We start from the raw sequence: 15,972 nt of genomic DNA, 5'->3' as shown, positions 1-15,972 counted from the left end.
AAGGACTTAAGGCTCATGTTACTTATGGCAGAGCTGAACTACTGATTTGTGCCCTACAGCCCCGCACCACCTGGGGGATGGAGCCACGCGGCGTGAAACCAGGGTATTAGAGGGCTAAGCACTCCACAGTGCTTAAGTGTGTGGGGAATGCTTGGACTAAGTATGAATCCAGTTTTCCCTGCTCCTATTTGTACAGCTATTAATCTCTTGCTCACTCTCTCTCTGAAGAGCATATGTCTTGGGGAGTTTCAGCTACTGGGTGAGATTCCTATCTGGTGCAAACTGCTTCAGCCTTGAAAGCAATGAATGTACATTAGCTACCATTCTTGGCTATGTAGATTTTTTTGGCAGAAACTTTGCTTTTCCACTGCTTAAAGAAGAAATCAGGATTTGTCCTATTGCTTGTTTAATAAGAAGAGTAACTGTTTAACAGGAAAGAAATGATAAAAGTCTTGGGAAACAGCTTTTCAATTTTAGGACAGAGGAACACAGAGCAAAAGAGAGCTTAAGAATGATCCCATTTTTTGTGCGAAACACCAGATTTATAATTAAGTAGTACATGTTGACTGTTTAAAAAGGAAAGAAAAAGATAACCTGTAGGCAGGATTAGATCTACAGAATTTTTTCTTCTTAATTGGAGGGGAAAAGATCCCATCTAGCTAAAGCCATCTAGCATACTGGAAGAGGTTTGATATTAAAATGGGCTTTTTTAAAAAGAAGTAAAATTGTTAGAGTACTCTTAAACCTGCTTTCTGAAAAGTGTAATACTGTGTGTGAGTAATATACTCAAGCGTGTGCATGCGTGTTTTTTCTGGTTAATCTGCTAGAAAAGTTCTGGTGAATAACCCCTACACACACCTTTTTCAGAAACTGACGTGTTTAAGTAGGGTTACAAAGTGAGTATTAAAAGATATTTAGGAAAGAGTTGTGCATATATGGTGCAGCTTGAGCGTGAGTGGTTGTGGCAGTTCTGCTGTGCTGTCACTGTGTGTCTTTTCAGGAAAAGCATCAAAACAGTCGCTAGCATCACTTTGTTGTAGCAGGATCTACATAATTCCAGTAGTTTACAATGTGACCAGTCTATCAAGTGTCAAAAAAAGGCTATGGTTGAGTTTCTGCTTGACTAAACTCTTCCCTGTTCCGTTAAGCTTTCATGTAAGTGCTGTATTTAGTATATTTTGCATGTGAATTTCTTATATATCTCAAATCATGTTACTTTCTGGTGAGCCTGAAGACATCATTGACTAAGTTTTGTAGTATACAGGTAAGGTGGGTGCTGAAAGGAAGCCTGACAGAAATCCTTACTGTGTATGTGTCGCCAGGTTTGATAAGGCAGGTGTGCATGTGTGCCATTGACCTGGAGACTTTAGGCAGCCCCCGACGTAGATGTTTACATGATTTGTGAAGAAGTTGTTATTTCTAAAGAGTAGTTACAACACCCAGTTATAGATACCATCTTGTTGAAAACGATTGCTTAAGTGTTAGACATCTTCATTGCAAAATAATGGTGGCCTTGGGCAAGTGTTTCTTTATCATTCGAGGTCTCCAGGTAACCTTGGGAGTTAGATACAAGGAAGTGAAATCCGAGCAAGACTTACACAAAGCCCAGTGCTGGCAAAGCAATGATGCCACTTACTCGTCACAGCTGAACATTCAGTATCTGCTTGACAAAGTTTATATGAAGGAGGACAAGATCAGGACAGTTCACAGGAATGCACAGCCCCTACGCTGCTAGAGGGTGATGAAGCCCTGAATGTTGAAGTAATGAAATAGTCATCAAACGCAGAAAACTGGGGGAAAGCAGGGTGTGCAGCAGAGCAGGGTAAGAGCAGGTTACCTGTGCTGCAGTTACTGTGGTACTTTTGAAAGGTGCAATATAGTGCAGCCAAAATGCAGAACTGTCGTGAGCCCGTGGTCTTTGGGGCGAGCGTGAACCAGCTGCAGTACTGGTTTTTGAGAGTTTTGCTCGGCTTTCCATGCACTGGGCTCTGCTTCCTTTTGTGAGTCCCATTTCATGTGCTGCCTTTATTCTCAGTTTCTGACTTTTTGCGTCTTGTCCCTCCCTCTCCCATCTTCATAGGTGTGAAGTGAAAATGATTGGGGCTGAACACTGGCTTTTTTCGGTGGAATATTTGTTGTATATTTGCAGTTACTTTATTTGGGAGTTAAAAATAAAAGAAAAAATGACACATCCTCTCCAGGAACATGCAGCATGTTCAGGGTTAAAGCAGGCCATGAAAAGGGACACTTCCCTTTCTTGTCAAATTGGCTTTGGTTTCTTAGATCCATCACGCTGGAATGCAGCCCTGAAACGCCAATTTTCTTGTAAGGAGGAAGCAGAGCCAATTGATTTAAACTTCTAGTTGCGTCTGCTGGCAATTTCCACCAGAAGCTAATTACAGCTAGCAGCTACTGCCAGCAGATGACTGAGTGAGTGGTTCCACCTCTTAAACAAGAGAGTTTGAACCTGCACAGAGTTTCTTTTCCCTTGAGATTGTAAGGCTGGGGTAGCATTTTTCAAGCAGGTATTTTACACCTCCAACAGAAATCTTCAAAAATTAGGTAAATTATTTTATCATACAAATACTATCTGTAGCTATTCCCAAAACTGGAAGGTAATTTATTGGGCTTTGCGCTGTATTCCTGTATCCTTTCAAGACTACATGGTATGCATGTTTAAATTCTGATGTGATTAACCCAACTCGCTGTCTGTGTTGTCAGTTCTGTGAATAACGTTAGGGTAAATAAAATGGTTTAGACCTTTTTGCTGTATTAATGCTGTAGGTTTGAAAATGCTCATAGCTACTGAAAATTTTGCACCTCCTGAAACTGTACTTCCACTAACAAGAATTTTGCAAGAGTGAACCTTTTTAATAAAGGATGGAGCATGGATTTTTTTCAACTAGCATCACTAGATGGCGTTGCTTAGTAGTCTAACAGTTGAGTGTCTGAAAATAGCTGAAATTAATATAAATCGATAGAGTAATTAAAAAATATTTAAATCTTTCAGTATGTATGTCTTAGGGGTTTTTTTTTCCTTTTGAATCATGCTTCTAATTGTTCAAGAGAGGGTATCTCATTTAAGTATTACTTCTGCGTGTATAGCTCATAGGCAAGCAGCCTGCTGTAGTTTCTACTGTGGTTCTGCTGTCTTCCTTGGCTTGCTTGAAAACTCCTTGAAGTCACTTGCTGAGGGACTGAGGCTCAGCCAGACCCCATGCTGCTGTTTCATGCATGGTTCTCTCTGTACACAATTAACCTCTTTTAATTGTATGCTGAAATATTAGCAGAAGGACTGCTTGGAGGATGCTAGATCAGACAACAACAAAAAGGCGTGCTAGTATTACTTTATGGAAAGCTCCTGGGATGGCATATTTTTCTGAAGTATGATGTCCACTGTTATTATAGGCAATGTGAAATCAACTGAAGTGTTGTTTGGGGTTTTTATTCTGTGTGTTTATTTTGTGTTTTAGACACTGTGCATTTTTTTTCTGGCTGGTTTCCTCTGTTTTGTTAGTAGTCAGTCATGCTCCTGGCTACAGCACTGGCATGACCCCCCCGTGCCTGCACGTGGGGCATGACGATGCCTGCACACTGTTCTCTGGCATGCTTTTTCCCAGGCAAGGCAAGAGAAAACTTGCCTTTCGTGTCAGCAGCGTGTTTAGCTGAAAGCAGAAAGACATCAGGTAGGTGGGTTTATTCAGGGAGGATGGTAAGAAGAAATGATGAACCCAAGCAGCTTTTGTTCAGTGCTTTCAGTTCAACTCCTTCATCTGCCTCTTCTAAAATGTCAGTGCGAATTTGGCATAACCTACTCCCTTTTCTTGGTTCACCAGCACTTTTAATTTAAAAGATCTCCTGCCTAAAATTATAGTTATTTTTAAATTCTTTCTTAACCCATTGCAGATGTCTTTATCAGTCTACTAAAAACTAAAGAATTGTTGTTGGCAGGAATTGGTATAACTCACTTGTTTCTTTTTGTAGTTTAAATAATGGTTCTTGTTAATGTCAATCAATTTGCCTGAAATTCTACATTTAGATGTAGTGAGTGTGCACACCTCTGGTTGCTCTAACACTTGTATTTACAAAAGAATATTTTTAAAGTTTTTATAGTAGAGTTTTTGGATAGTTGTAGGAAAATGTTGCTGATTTACATTAACAGCTTGGACACCTATAAAGCAGTATCAGATTTTGCAAAAGAATGAGAAATAAAAAAGCCAAATTAAAGACACCAACAAACAGTAAGCATGTACCAGAACGTATTTTGATGACAGAGGGTCACCAAAGTTACTGTTTACTTAAGAGATTTGAAACTAGGTGCTAGAACTTAATTGAACAACTTTCTGAACACCACTGCAGTGTATTTCTGTAGGTTAATGCAGTTTTTTGTGAAGCCTCACTTTAGAGAAGTGGCAAATAAGAACTGGGGGGAGAGCAAGGTTGTTTGAGAACTGTGGCACAAAGCTTAAGAGACTCCTCTTGCGTGCCGGGGGAGCGGTATAAGAATACCATGACAGAAAAACCCTTAATCCATATGTTTTTAAGTCAGAATGAATGGGAGTAGCTATGAAGTAATCAAATCACTTATGGGCTAATTTTTCATCACTTTATACAGGGTAATTGATAATAAAGGTACAAAATTTGGCACAAAAGAGCACGGTGGGAGAGGTCTACATTCATTTAAACACCCCAGTCAAGTACTGAACCATGTGCTTATCTCCTGTTGAAGTCAGTGGGTTTTAAGCACATGCAGAAATGCTTTCCTGAGCTGGGTCCAAGGGAAGGGAGTCAGTTAAGTTGGGCCAAACGCAGAAGGAAGAGGGGAAAGCAGTGGTGATTGCGAGTTGGAAATAGCTATTGTGTTCAGTTATTTTACGGGGGGAATGCTCTACCTATAGCTGCGCAATGCACTGCTAATATTTTTAACAGATCTCAAAGCCTCATCTTCAAAGATGTCTGATCCACCAGTGGCTCTGCATGGGGTTTAGCCTAGTGTCAGGTCAGTGCATTTGGAAACCATAGCCTTTGGTGCCTGAGCAGGGTGAGGAGAGAGAAAGCAGGGGAAGTGGGACCTGCCTGCTGTCCCCTCGCCTTTGCCAGATTTCTTGTGGCCATTTCAGGAATATGCCATTCAAAGGAATAATATTTCTGCCGCACCACCATCCCAGTACGCTCACTGTCTGCAAGCAGCAAGAGGTGGAAATGTGAAGCCAATAGTTGTCAGGATCTGCTCACTACATTGCTCTTAGGAAGGACTCTGTTTCATGACCGTAAAATCAAAGTACACATTCAGTGCCAGTTTTTTCGGCTAATTTTTACATGAGGGCTGAATACTCTTCTAATCCTGTTTATTTGGGGGCATTCAGCACATAATACTAAATGTGCTTGATTTTTTTTTTTATTTGCAGGTCACCTTTTAATGGAGCTGTAAAAGTAAGTGTAAACTGCACCTTCTTTTGTCATCAGTAAGTGCTGAAGGGCATAATGCTCAGGGCAGGAGTGTCTCCGGGCTCACATGTGGGAGAAGGGTTGGCAACCCCTAGTGCTACCCAGGAAGAGGGTTGAAAGGTAACATGGGCTCTTGTTCATTTGCACTGTCTGTTTGTACAGGCCTTCTCAACACTGCAAATACGTCCTTTGTTTTTTTTCTTGGGGTGCTTGTCAGGGGACCCTGTTGTGCTAATCCTAACACAAACACATTCAGAAGGACAGTTTTTGCTCTGTGGAGTTTACCTGCTGTAGCTAATGGTTCTCCCGCTTGGTTGAAAAAGAGAGCTGGATGGCTTGCCTTGATGACCTCCAGGTCAGACATAATTAGGAAATAGAGCTCAGGCTGTTACCCCGCATAGGGAGGTAGCACTTACCCCTTTCAGGGTGTCTTACAGAGGATCTTGGTCCTTGGTAGAAGTCAATTGAGTACATTTTCCACACGATGCAGGCAATTCCTGTGGTCCCTGTCTATGGTGAAGAAAGTGTGATCTGGATGCACTTTGCACATATGCCAGAAATGCAGGTGTAAGCCAGATGAAGCAGTCATAGATCTCAAAACCCCCTTTTCCCTGCCTGATTTGCAGCTGTTGAATTTGTTAGCCGTGCACATTGATGGGCAATGACCCAAATAAGGGGGAGCAGTATCCTGCAAAGGCTTTGGGCTGTAAGCTGGGTGAGTGGTGGGATAAAAAGTCAGATCTGGAGTCAGAATGTCTTTCTGAGCTGTCCTCTTCTGTTGCAGGAGCAGCTTATAACCCCTAGCAACTGCTGCTGCAGATTCTCCTCATTCACTCCCTTCTTTGGCAGCTCCTGTTTGAATAGGAGATGTCTGCATATCCATGGTGATGGGAGGAGATGAGCCTCAGGGTGCTTCACTCCAGAAGATCGGTCCCTTTCAGGCACCAGGCAGAAATGGGCAGTGTCTGGAGGTGGCTGCCCAGCTGCCAGTGCTCTGTGTGTGTGTCTGTCTGTCTGCCTGTCCGTGGCGGAGACGCTGGGCCTGGGTGCTGAGCAGCACTATTCCTCTAGCAGGTGTATGATCACTGAAATTGGGATTATGTTCTCATCTTCAAAAGAAACTTTGTGTTTATTTTAAGTCACAACTTTTTGGAAAAAACCCCAACTGTTTAACCATGGCGTTTCCAGGAGGGTGGGAAAAATGCCAAATGGAAGCAAATGTAGTTTTTAGTGGTTGTGAGAAGCAGGTTTGAGGATCTGTGTTACAAGTCGCTGCCATCACTGCAGAAGTTGTTTTCCTCTGTGCAGAGCTGAGCTCCCAGTGTAACGTCAGCATTGCAGGAGATCATCTAAAGTAGATCTGATGTCTCACTGCAGTGCCAGGCATGTGAATTTCTCTGTTTGCTTTGAATCAGTTGTAATAAAAAAACACCCCTTCTGCTTGCCCTCAGCACCTGAAACACAACTTTGTGAGATTGCAGGTGATTTCATCCCACTTCTGTTGTTTCAGAGCAAAACAGCTTGAATGACATTTGTTGGGTCTGTTCTCTGAACATGGAACAAAGTCGCGTTAAGTGCTGGAAGCTGGGAGCTCAGAAAGGCCTCAGCCCTTGTGCGGGAGGACTGTGGTGAGGGGCACCGTGGCGTCAGCGAGCTCTTACGTGGAGTCATGTGCGTATTTAGAAAGTGCACACCAGGCTTGCAGGCAGTGGGCAGCTGCCAGAGGGTCTGTCTTGATTTGCTGTCTCCTCTGGGAGCTGCTCTCCGTGTGGAACTGGGGTGTGTGGCTGCCAGCATTAGGAAACGCTGAGTGGGGCTGAGGCAGCGGTGGCGGCGAGCTCCCCTTCCCGTGCTGCTGGGAGGGTGGCAAGGAGTGTGAAGTGCAGGTGAGCTGCCAGGCCTGACAATACATGCTGCAGAGACTGCCAGAAGGCAGAGCTTCACAGAGGGATGAATACTGTAAGGGAAAACCAGCTGGCCCGACTTCATCTCGAAGGCTGCCTGCTCGGTACGAAAACATCACAGGATCCTGCAAGGAGCTGTATGAATACACCAGAGACCAACATAACTAAGGCAAGATGGCCGGTGCCCCTGAGAGAGACCACCTCCATGTCCTGCACTTGTTTGAAGGCAACAGGAGCAGCCTGGTGTGGGAAGACTGACAGAGCGTTTCTCAGGAGAAGCTCTTCCCTTGCTTCGTACCTTCTAGTGCTCCAGGAAAATGGCAATACTGAAGTAAAAAGAAAAATGGGTTTTTTTGCATAAAAACAAAGTGTTAGAAAAAAACAGAACGTTTGACTGGGTCTTGCTGGGAGGAAAGAGTCATGATTTGTGCAGGGACAGCGTGGTTGGTGTGGGACATTTTGTGTGTAGGGCTGCGTAATGAGGCTTGTGCAAGATGCTCTCCTCTGCCTGTCCCCCAGCTTGGAGGCACTGTGGCGTAGCTTTATTTTTTTCAGACACTGCATGAATCAACTCAGGAGCAGGAGGTTGAAGCAGCAAGACAGCTGTTATCCTCTCCTTGGAGACAGGGAAGTATCAGCATGCCACCAGACCTGCTTATATTACATGTACTAAACACACTCGGTTCCTTTCTTCTGTTTTTCATCAAAAGGTTAGAGCACAGGCTGAAAAAAGAGGCACTTTGAAGGGCAGGGCCCCCTGCCTAATTATGCATTAGGCACCTCATAATAAACAAATGAGCTGGAGGCTGTCTCCTAAGTGGTCTAATTTCTGTTGCACAAACTCACAAAGGAGTAGTGGTGTTCAGTTCCTGCTTTCTTTTGATGTTCATGGGTACTCCAGTTCTGAGCACCTTCTCTGCCTGGCAGCCTGCTCTCTGGCCAGGGAGACACTCTCTCACCCTGTTGGATGTGAGACAAGGAGGGGGAGGATTGCTGTTTCCAGGGAAAGTACATCTCCTTGGCAGTAAGCGTTTACCTGGGAGAGCCAGGAACAAGCTTGGGTGCCTGCCAGTCCATTCCAAAGCTGTGATTTGGCAAACATGGGGCAGTAGGAGGGAGGGCACCCAGCAAGAGTGTGGAGAAGCACACCTAAAAGACCATTTTGTCCAGCTGTGTCCCCTGGGAGTACCTTGGGCTAGCTGGGGCCCAAGCACTTCTTTTCACCTGCTAACCATGCTACAAGAGCAGCAGTCTACTGCAGAAGGGAAGAGCGGATTTGCAGCCTTCTCCCTGTTTGGTCCCTGGCAAGATGTGTGCTTTCAGGAGTGAGCTTGGAGAAATGCTTCCTTAGCAGTAGGCTTGACAGCTATTTCAACGGCCAATCAGGACCAAATGAGCATGCTTTTGCTTCCAGCTTTGTGTGGTGAAAGACAGCCCACCTCTCCAACAGTCTCATCTTCTACGTGTTCTTTCTGCCAGCTTCCACCATAGTACCTCTTTGCCTTGAAACACATCTTGTGATCCTGCTTTTGGCCAGGCGGTGGTAAAAGCAGGCTGGCGCGGGCGGCATGTCTCTCCTCTGTGGTTAGCTGTGATTGCTGGCTGCGTCCGAGAATAGCCTGTGCTTCAACTCCTTTCCTGACCCATTCTCCAGACAACTTGCTTTTCTGCATCATCCCAGGGTTTCTGGGATCTCTCTTATAACCCCTGGCTTTTAGCTGGAGGCTTTGGGATTATTTTTTCTTTTGCAGCTTTTCAAATTGTCCAGAGGTACTGCTGGCATTCTTGGCTGGCTTCCAGGTCAGGCATGAAAATGAGCTGAAATCTCCACTCTCTTCCTTTTGTTGCTGGGCAGTCAGGTTGTTGCCTGCCTGAAACTCTTGCTTCCCTGGAGAGACCCCGGGGATACAGGAAAAGGGCTGAGCAAGGACATCTGAGTAAGCAGAACAGGAGGCAGAAGTGTCCACCTAGCTAATAATAGTGACAAACATTGCAGGAGAAGCACCGTCTGTATTTGTTTGAATTAGGAGGACAAGGAAATGTTGCAAGCTAAGGAGTTTGTGATTGCTTTGTTGAGGGAGGATGGACTTCAGTGAGGCTATTACAGTATTGACTTGAAGAGGATGGATTTACTAACAGGTGGGGTGATCTTGTCTGGTCTCAGACAAGGGAAAAAAAAAACCAAAACAAAACAAAAAAAAAGAGGGAAGTTAAGAAACTAGTGCCAGCTTGTGGCATTGAATGAGTAATCTCAAACAGCCATACTGATACTGTAGCTTTAAAGTTATATAAATATATGAGGGAGAAAAGGAAGATTTCATTCAGTAGACAGGATAGTGGCAGCCAAGAGGATTAGTTTACATTTTTATTAGGCATTCTCATTAAGGGAATGAGAGAGCAGGATTTATACTCTTCCCGTCTCATAAGGCTTATATGGGACGTTTCAGTACTGAGATGCTTAAGCATCTCAAACTAATGAAAAGATCATTTCAGGGCTCTTGAACTGCTTTATAGCTTGTGATAACAGAAAGGATGTGTTTATTTTGGGAAAGATTGTTTAACTGGTAGAGAAATGTGTTCTTGAGCACTGCTAGAGCAATATGCCAGCGGTTGTCACATGCATATGTAACACAGTAGCTGCATCTGTGGATCTAATCTGTTTACCAAGAAACCCAAATAATAAGATTGTAGTTTTTGTCTTTGCTCAAAAGAACAGTGAATTAACCTGAAGAGATTTTGTGTCTTATGCTAAGAGATTGTATCTTATTCCAAGAGATTTTGTATTTTATTCAGAGATTGTAGAGGTTCTGAGAGATTTTTCTGTAAAACAAATATTAAATCAGAAGAAATTATAAATCAATTTTTATCTAAAGCACTGGAGGTCTGTTTCATTTTCAGTTTTATTGCCTCTTTTTACACTGCTTATTAATTCATTAGCTATACTAATTCATTAGCTATATATAATTGCTAATTATTGTTAATTGTTAAATGTTAATTCTTAATGTTCATTCATTAGCAATACATTAAAGTATTCTTTATGCTTTTACTATACGTTTATAGATAAAAGCACAAGTTGCTGTCTTTCTAAGAATTTTGAATTAAGTAAATTAATTCTTACTAGCATTTCTTAGTGTCTAAAATATAATATTGTGTTGGTATAAAGCAACTCCATTAACTTCAGTGACATTAGTCAAGCCTCAGACCAGACTAACTGAGAACAGTATTCAAAGGGACTGAGTACACTTGTTCGTTTTAATAATGCTCTACGTAGCCAATACCAGCAAAATATTTCCTATATCCTATGAAAAGATACAGATTAAAATAGCTTTGCTGAAGTCTTTTCTACCTCCTCCATTAAATTTGGGGGGAGCATCTATCCAGAAAGCATTTAAATAGAAAAATGTCCTGAGTTTTGGGTCTTCATTGGTCTTCATTGCCTCCCTCTCTGCTGCCCTGTTGCACATTTCTTGGATTTGCAACTAAAAGCCCTTAACAGCTCAAGAGCTAAACCTGCTCATCAGACTGACAAAGGCAGTGGCTAGTTGTGAGAAACCAACTCTTCCCAATAGATCCCCTCGGTGCCCTGAGAGCTAGTCAAAGTCTCTGGTAAATCTGCAGGAAAGGGGAGAATAGAATATCCTCCTGTAATATGTTCTGCATGGGGTGTTTCTAAAATTATTCCAGCCAACAGAAACTCTTATCTCTTTAGGAACAGAAGGTAATACTGGGTATTACGCTGATCTCATTTATCATTTTAAGGCTCCTTTTAGTTGACCCCTTGCTGCTGACATTTGTAGCATTTCCCAGATAATAAAACTGAGCTGCTGTCTGACTTTCCATAACCACTGGGAAAGTGGTCCTCTCCTCACCGCTCCTCTCCACCAGTTCCCACAGACCCACCCACCTCATTCACAGTCATGTGAATTCCTCCTCTGAGTTTGGACCTGAGCATGTGGCTTTTGGTTCATTTTTGGACAGGCTTTTGAACGCTGCTCTCCTAAGTAAGAATCAAGATTGCATCCAGCTGCTCCAGACTATTTAAATTTTTCTGAATGTATGTTTGTTCTGGAACAGCCCCACTGAAACGAACAGAGGAGTGGGACGTGCCAAGTGTATCCTTGGCTGCTCTGAACAAATCCCTGCCTGATAACATGTTTCAGTTTGTTGTTCAACAGTGGAGCGACTTTATTGAAATTTCAATGATCATGATTAGGCTTCAAAAGTTAACGTTGCATCAGCATGCAGAAAAGAAGTTGAATGTTGCCTTGGAGTCAAATTTCAGACTTGGTATTGCTTGTTGCTGTGTGTGTGGTACTTCTGCCAGGACAAAGACATCTGTAACCTCTCCTCCAACAGGTATTCCCATCTAAGACCAGTAACAGGTCTAGTATAAGGCACCTTGTCCATCATTTTGGTGCAGGACATATGGGGGCAGGCCCCCAGGGCTGAGGGAACAATACTAACCCCTTTCCAGCCAGATTTATCTTTCTTTAAAATCCATGCGAGCACCCTCATTTGGTTACAATTCCTTGGGATGCCATGAGTCTGCTGACATTGTCTGGTTTACTTCGTCAAATAAGCAAATTACTCCCTACCTCGGAAGAGTTTATTTTTGGTGTTTCTGAGGAAAATGTGATTAAAAAAAACCAACCACATGGAGTTTGAGGGTTTAGTTTTTGGGGGTTGGGTCTTTCTGGTTTGTTGTTGTGGGTTTTTGTTGTTACAACACCCATGGGATCCATTGAAGTCTGGAGGTGGTGTTTGACTTTGAAAACTCTCAGTTACGGAGTAGGGCACAGCTAAGGCACTGTCCAGCTGGTAAGAGCCCTGAATCAATAAATGCCATATAGATAGCTTTAACTTCTCCTCAGCATTACCTGTCTTAACGCCAGTTGGGGAAATGGATTGATGCTGCACTCAGACGCGAGCTGGCTTGTTTCCAGACTGTCCTGGTTTCAGCTGGGATAGAGTTAACTGTCTTCCTAGTAGCTGGTACAGTGCTATGTTTTGAGTTCAGAGCGAAGAATGTTGATAACACTGATGTTTTCAGTTGTTGCTCAGTAGTGTTTAGACTAATGTCAAGGATTTTTCAGCTTCTCATGCCCAGCCAGTGAGAAAGCTAGAGGGGCACAAGAAGTTGGCACAGGACACAGCCAGGGCAGCTGACCCAAACTGGCCAACGGGGTATTCCATACCATGGGACGTCCCATCCAGTACAGAAACGGGGAAGGGGGGGGGCAGGGATTCGCCGCTCGGGGGACTGGCTGGGTGTCGGTCGGCAGGTGGTGAGCAATTGCACTGCGCATCATTTGTACATTCCAATCCTTTCATTATTGCTGTTGTCATTTTATTAGTGTTATCATTATAATTATTAGTTTCTTCTTTTCTGTTCTATTAAACCGTTCTTATCTCAGCCCACGGGTTTTGCTTCTTTTCCCGATTTTCTCCCCCATCCCACTGGGTGGGGGGGAGTGAGTGAGCGGCTGCGTGGTGTTTAGTTGCTGGCTGGGGTTAAGCCACGACACAGACTTCATTCATGGAGTCACCACAGACAAGGCCAGCTCGTGCCTCCCTCAGCCTCTTGGCATGGCATATATTCCCAGAGCAGAGCAGCCTGGTGGCACAGAGGTGAGTTTCAGGAAAAGAAACTTTAATATTTGTCCATGTTATTTATGTGCACCACACAATGGCAGAGTTTTTCTGCTGCTCTTGCTTCTTACTAGTTGCTTGTTTCTACTGGTGGAGCCTGATCATTCTTGAAGGATTCGGTCATGATTCGGTAGCTGTGCAGAAATCCTTGAGAATGTTTTTGTAGGTTTTAAGTGGGTTTGGGGTGCTTTTGCCAATGTGTCTTCTGTGTGTGTTTCTGTGCTGCAAGACTGGGATATCCAGCCTCAGGCTGATGAACTTTCTCTGTCTGTCAGGGAGAGCTGGTTTACGGTTAGACGTGCTGCTGCTAGGATCATTTTTTGTCTTCTTCAGTAATACAGATATATTTTGAATCTGGCTCTTCAGCTAAAGTAAAAATAAAGTGTTTGAGAAAACTAAATCCAAAGAAAGCAAATGTTTCAGTTGTTTACATGTTCCAAATTAAAAAAAAAAAAAAAAAGGACAGTTTTATTTATTGAGATAGAGGGAAGATGAGATGATTTCTTTACAGATGAAAGTCATTCTCACTCTTGGGGGTCTGCAGAATAAATTATTCAATCCTATGTCTTTTTTGCGGATATTTGAGTATTGACATGTATTGTCTCAAGCTCTGATTTAGCTACAAGTTGCAGGGAAGTAACAGCAGTGTCATGTAGCTGAAAGAAAGCAGGAGGCAGGGAAACAAGTCTTTTACTTGACAAGTTTATAAAATGTAATGGTCAGGGGACTGAGAGCAACCAAGCAAGCAAACTCTTAGACTGTTTCACTAAGAATTTACTGTGAAGAAGTGAGAGGGTTTTTTATGCCTTACCATTTTTCGACTTTCTTACAAAATACAAGGATTCCGAGTGCTAAGCTCAGAAGGAATGCATCTGCTGCTGCTGCTTGGATAACTTTACAAATGCCCAAATGTAAAACAATTTCAAATCTGAATGTTTATACATACGCATTTTTTTATGTTAAGCAGACTTCTTGCAGTATCTCTAAAACGTACAACTGTCCTATACACTACAGTCCCTTTAAATTACTGTTTGTTTTTCAAACTGATGGTGCTATTTTTGCCTATGTTTTCATACACACTTAATACATCCTGTAAGATTTTCTTTTTTGTATATTTACATCATCTTCATGTTACAACGCTGGCATTAGTTTGATGTTTTTTCTAGAAAAAACCCACTATTCTCCAAGACTTTTCCTTTCCTGTCAGGGTTAATAATCATATAACATGTAATTCACTTTAACAGTGGAACTGTCTTCCTCGTAGTTGTTTCAGAGGATATGTTAGTGGTGAACTTGGCTCAGCATACGAGCCATAGGTGTTCTTAGGTATTTTGGTATTTTTCACTGGCAGGAAGCTGGGCATAGACAATTTGCTTTATAGGTTACAGACACAAAATATTTGTCTTACTAAAAGGTGGTGTCTCTGAAGTTGTGAAAAATTATTTAAGGTAGAGTGTATAGTCAGGTAGTTAAAGGGAACTTCAGGAACTTGTAGGAGAGCTTAGAATTTAGATCGCCGTGTGTAACTTCAAATTTAGCATTTCCTAGTTTATGAATATTTAACCAGTCTCCTCTAATATTTCCATATCATTTTGCTCTTCTATTTCTATTCTTCACTATTGAAATATTTCTAGATTAAAAAGAAAGATTTTTAAGGAGAAATAAATGTTGACAGTAGAAATATAAGACTGTTAACAGATCAAAGTATTTCAGGTAACTACAGCAGATTTGCATGGATATAGTTGTTTGAAATTAACATGCAAACAGCTAGAGGCAGTGTATCATCCTCTTTAGACTTAGTTTATAGTAAAAACATGATAGATTATTTCTATATTATTATGCAACAGGCATAAACCAATTAAGAAGTATTTTACCATGCACAAAGAGGATCATTGCATTCATTTGACTAGAAATCCAGGACGAAAAAATACTCTAGTCTTCAGTAGTTTCTTGTTGTTATGTGGTTATGTCAGGCATGCTCAGAAGAAAAGTTTTACAAACAAAACTTCTCCATGTTTGAATATGAATCTAAGGTGAATAATTCAATCTGTGTTGGAAACAGCGATGGGGAAAGATACTTAGGTATTGCTGTCTATCTGATGAATATTTTTGGTAGATATGAAGCAGATAACTATGTAATTTATAACTAATATTTCTTCCTTGAGTCTGTTAGATTGTCAAGGAAAAAGAATTTTGTCTTCAGGAGATGAACATTATCTTCATTGTAAGAAGAGTAACAGTTTGAAGGAGTACTAAGGAGTAGTACTAAACCACCTAAACATCTTGTTACTCTCATTCTCTGCACAGCCTATTTCCAAAATTGAAAACGTCCAGCTAGTTCTCCCACATGGAAGATGCCAGGACTGAAAGCTGTTGCTGGCCATCACCTTCCCTTTGCAGCCCATTCAAGGGAAGAGGAAGAAGATCACTTTGAGACTGGATGGGAGGTGTTCGGCTGAGCCAAACGGAGGGAGAGAGGTAGAGCAAATGTAGGCACATTCTGGGAGAACTGTGGTCGGTCTCTGCTGGCTGAGATTTTAGTGGAAGACATACTTTCCTTGCATTTCTGAAGGGAGGTTGAGAAGGCTGTGAATGGAGTGGGAAGGTGTAGAAGAGCTTGAAAATTTGAACTATGAGGAGGCTGGAAACATACCGTCTGCAGAAGTAGTACATTAGTTTTGTGGACCTAACTTGTCAAAATTAATCAAACAGCAAGTAGATGAAGGTGGGGGGAAGTTGGTGTTTGAAAGTTAGGATTTAGTTTTTGTTGGATGCTTTGTGATGCCAAATAGACAGCTATGTCTAGTTTATTTGTGCTTGGCATATTGAGTGTACCATGTTGTTTTGAACGCGGCCCTTATCCGTACCTGCTTCACCTTGTGCCTTGACTCCATGATACACTGCTTGGAGCTGTGGCTAGAGACCATTCAGAAGCTAAAATCCAGCCTGTGCTTGTTTGTTAGGCAGCACT

At 42.3% G+C, this 15,972-nt stretch overlaps 1 protein-coding gene across 3 annotated transcripts in view; it reads left to right on the top strand.

Moving 5' to 3' along the window:
• Positions 1-15,972, top strand: part of UBE2E3 (ubiquitin conjugating enzyme E2 E3) — a 59,533-nt gene that overhangs the window by 23,372 nt on the left and 20,189 nt on the right. Inside the window, exon 1 of one of the 3 annotated variants that reach the window (XM_052792626.1) lies at positions 15,314-15,479. The exons of the other annotated variants lie outside the window; for them this stretch is intronic. Coding sequence (XP_052648586.1) covers positions 15,442-15,479 — 38 coding nt within the window. The 5' untranslated portion in view covers positions 15,314-15,441. Of the gene's footprint in view, positions 1-15,313; positions 15,480-15,972 lie in introns of those variants that run through there. 3 annotated transcript variants of the gene reach the window in all.

Source organism: Harpia harpyja, chromosome 7 (assembly GCF_026419915.1).
Source record: "Harpia harpyja isolate bHarHar1 chromosome 7, bHarHar1 primary haplotype, whole genome shotgun sequence".
Lineage (NCBI taxonomy): Eukaryota > Metazoa > Chordata > Aves > Accipitriformes > Accipitridae > Harpia > Harpia harpyja.
The sequence above is the reverse complement of the archived record's forward strand: the minus strand, read 5'-3'. Positions and strand labels throughout refer to the sequence as shown.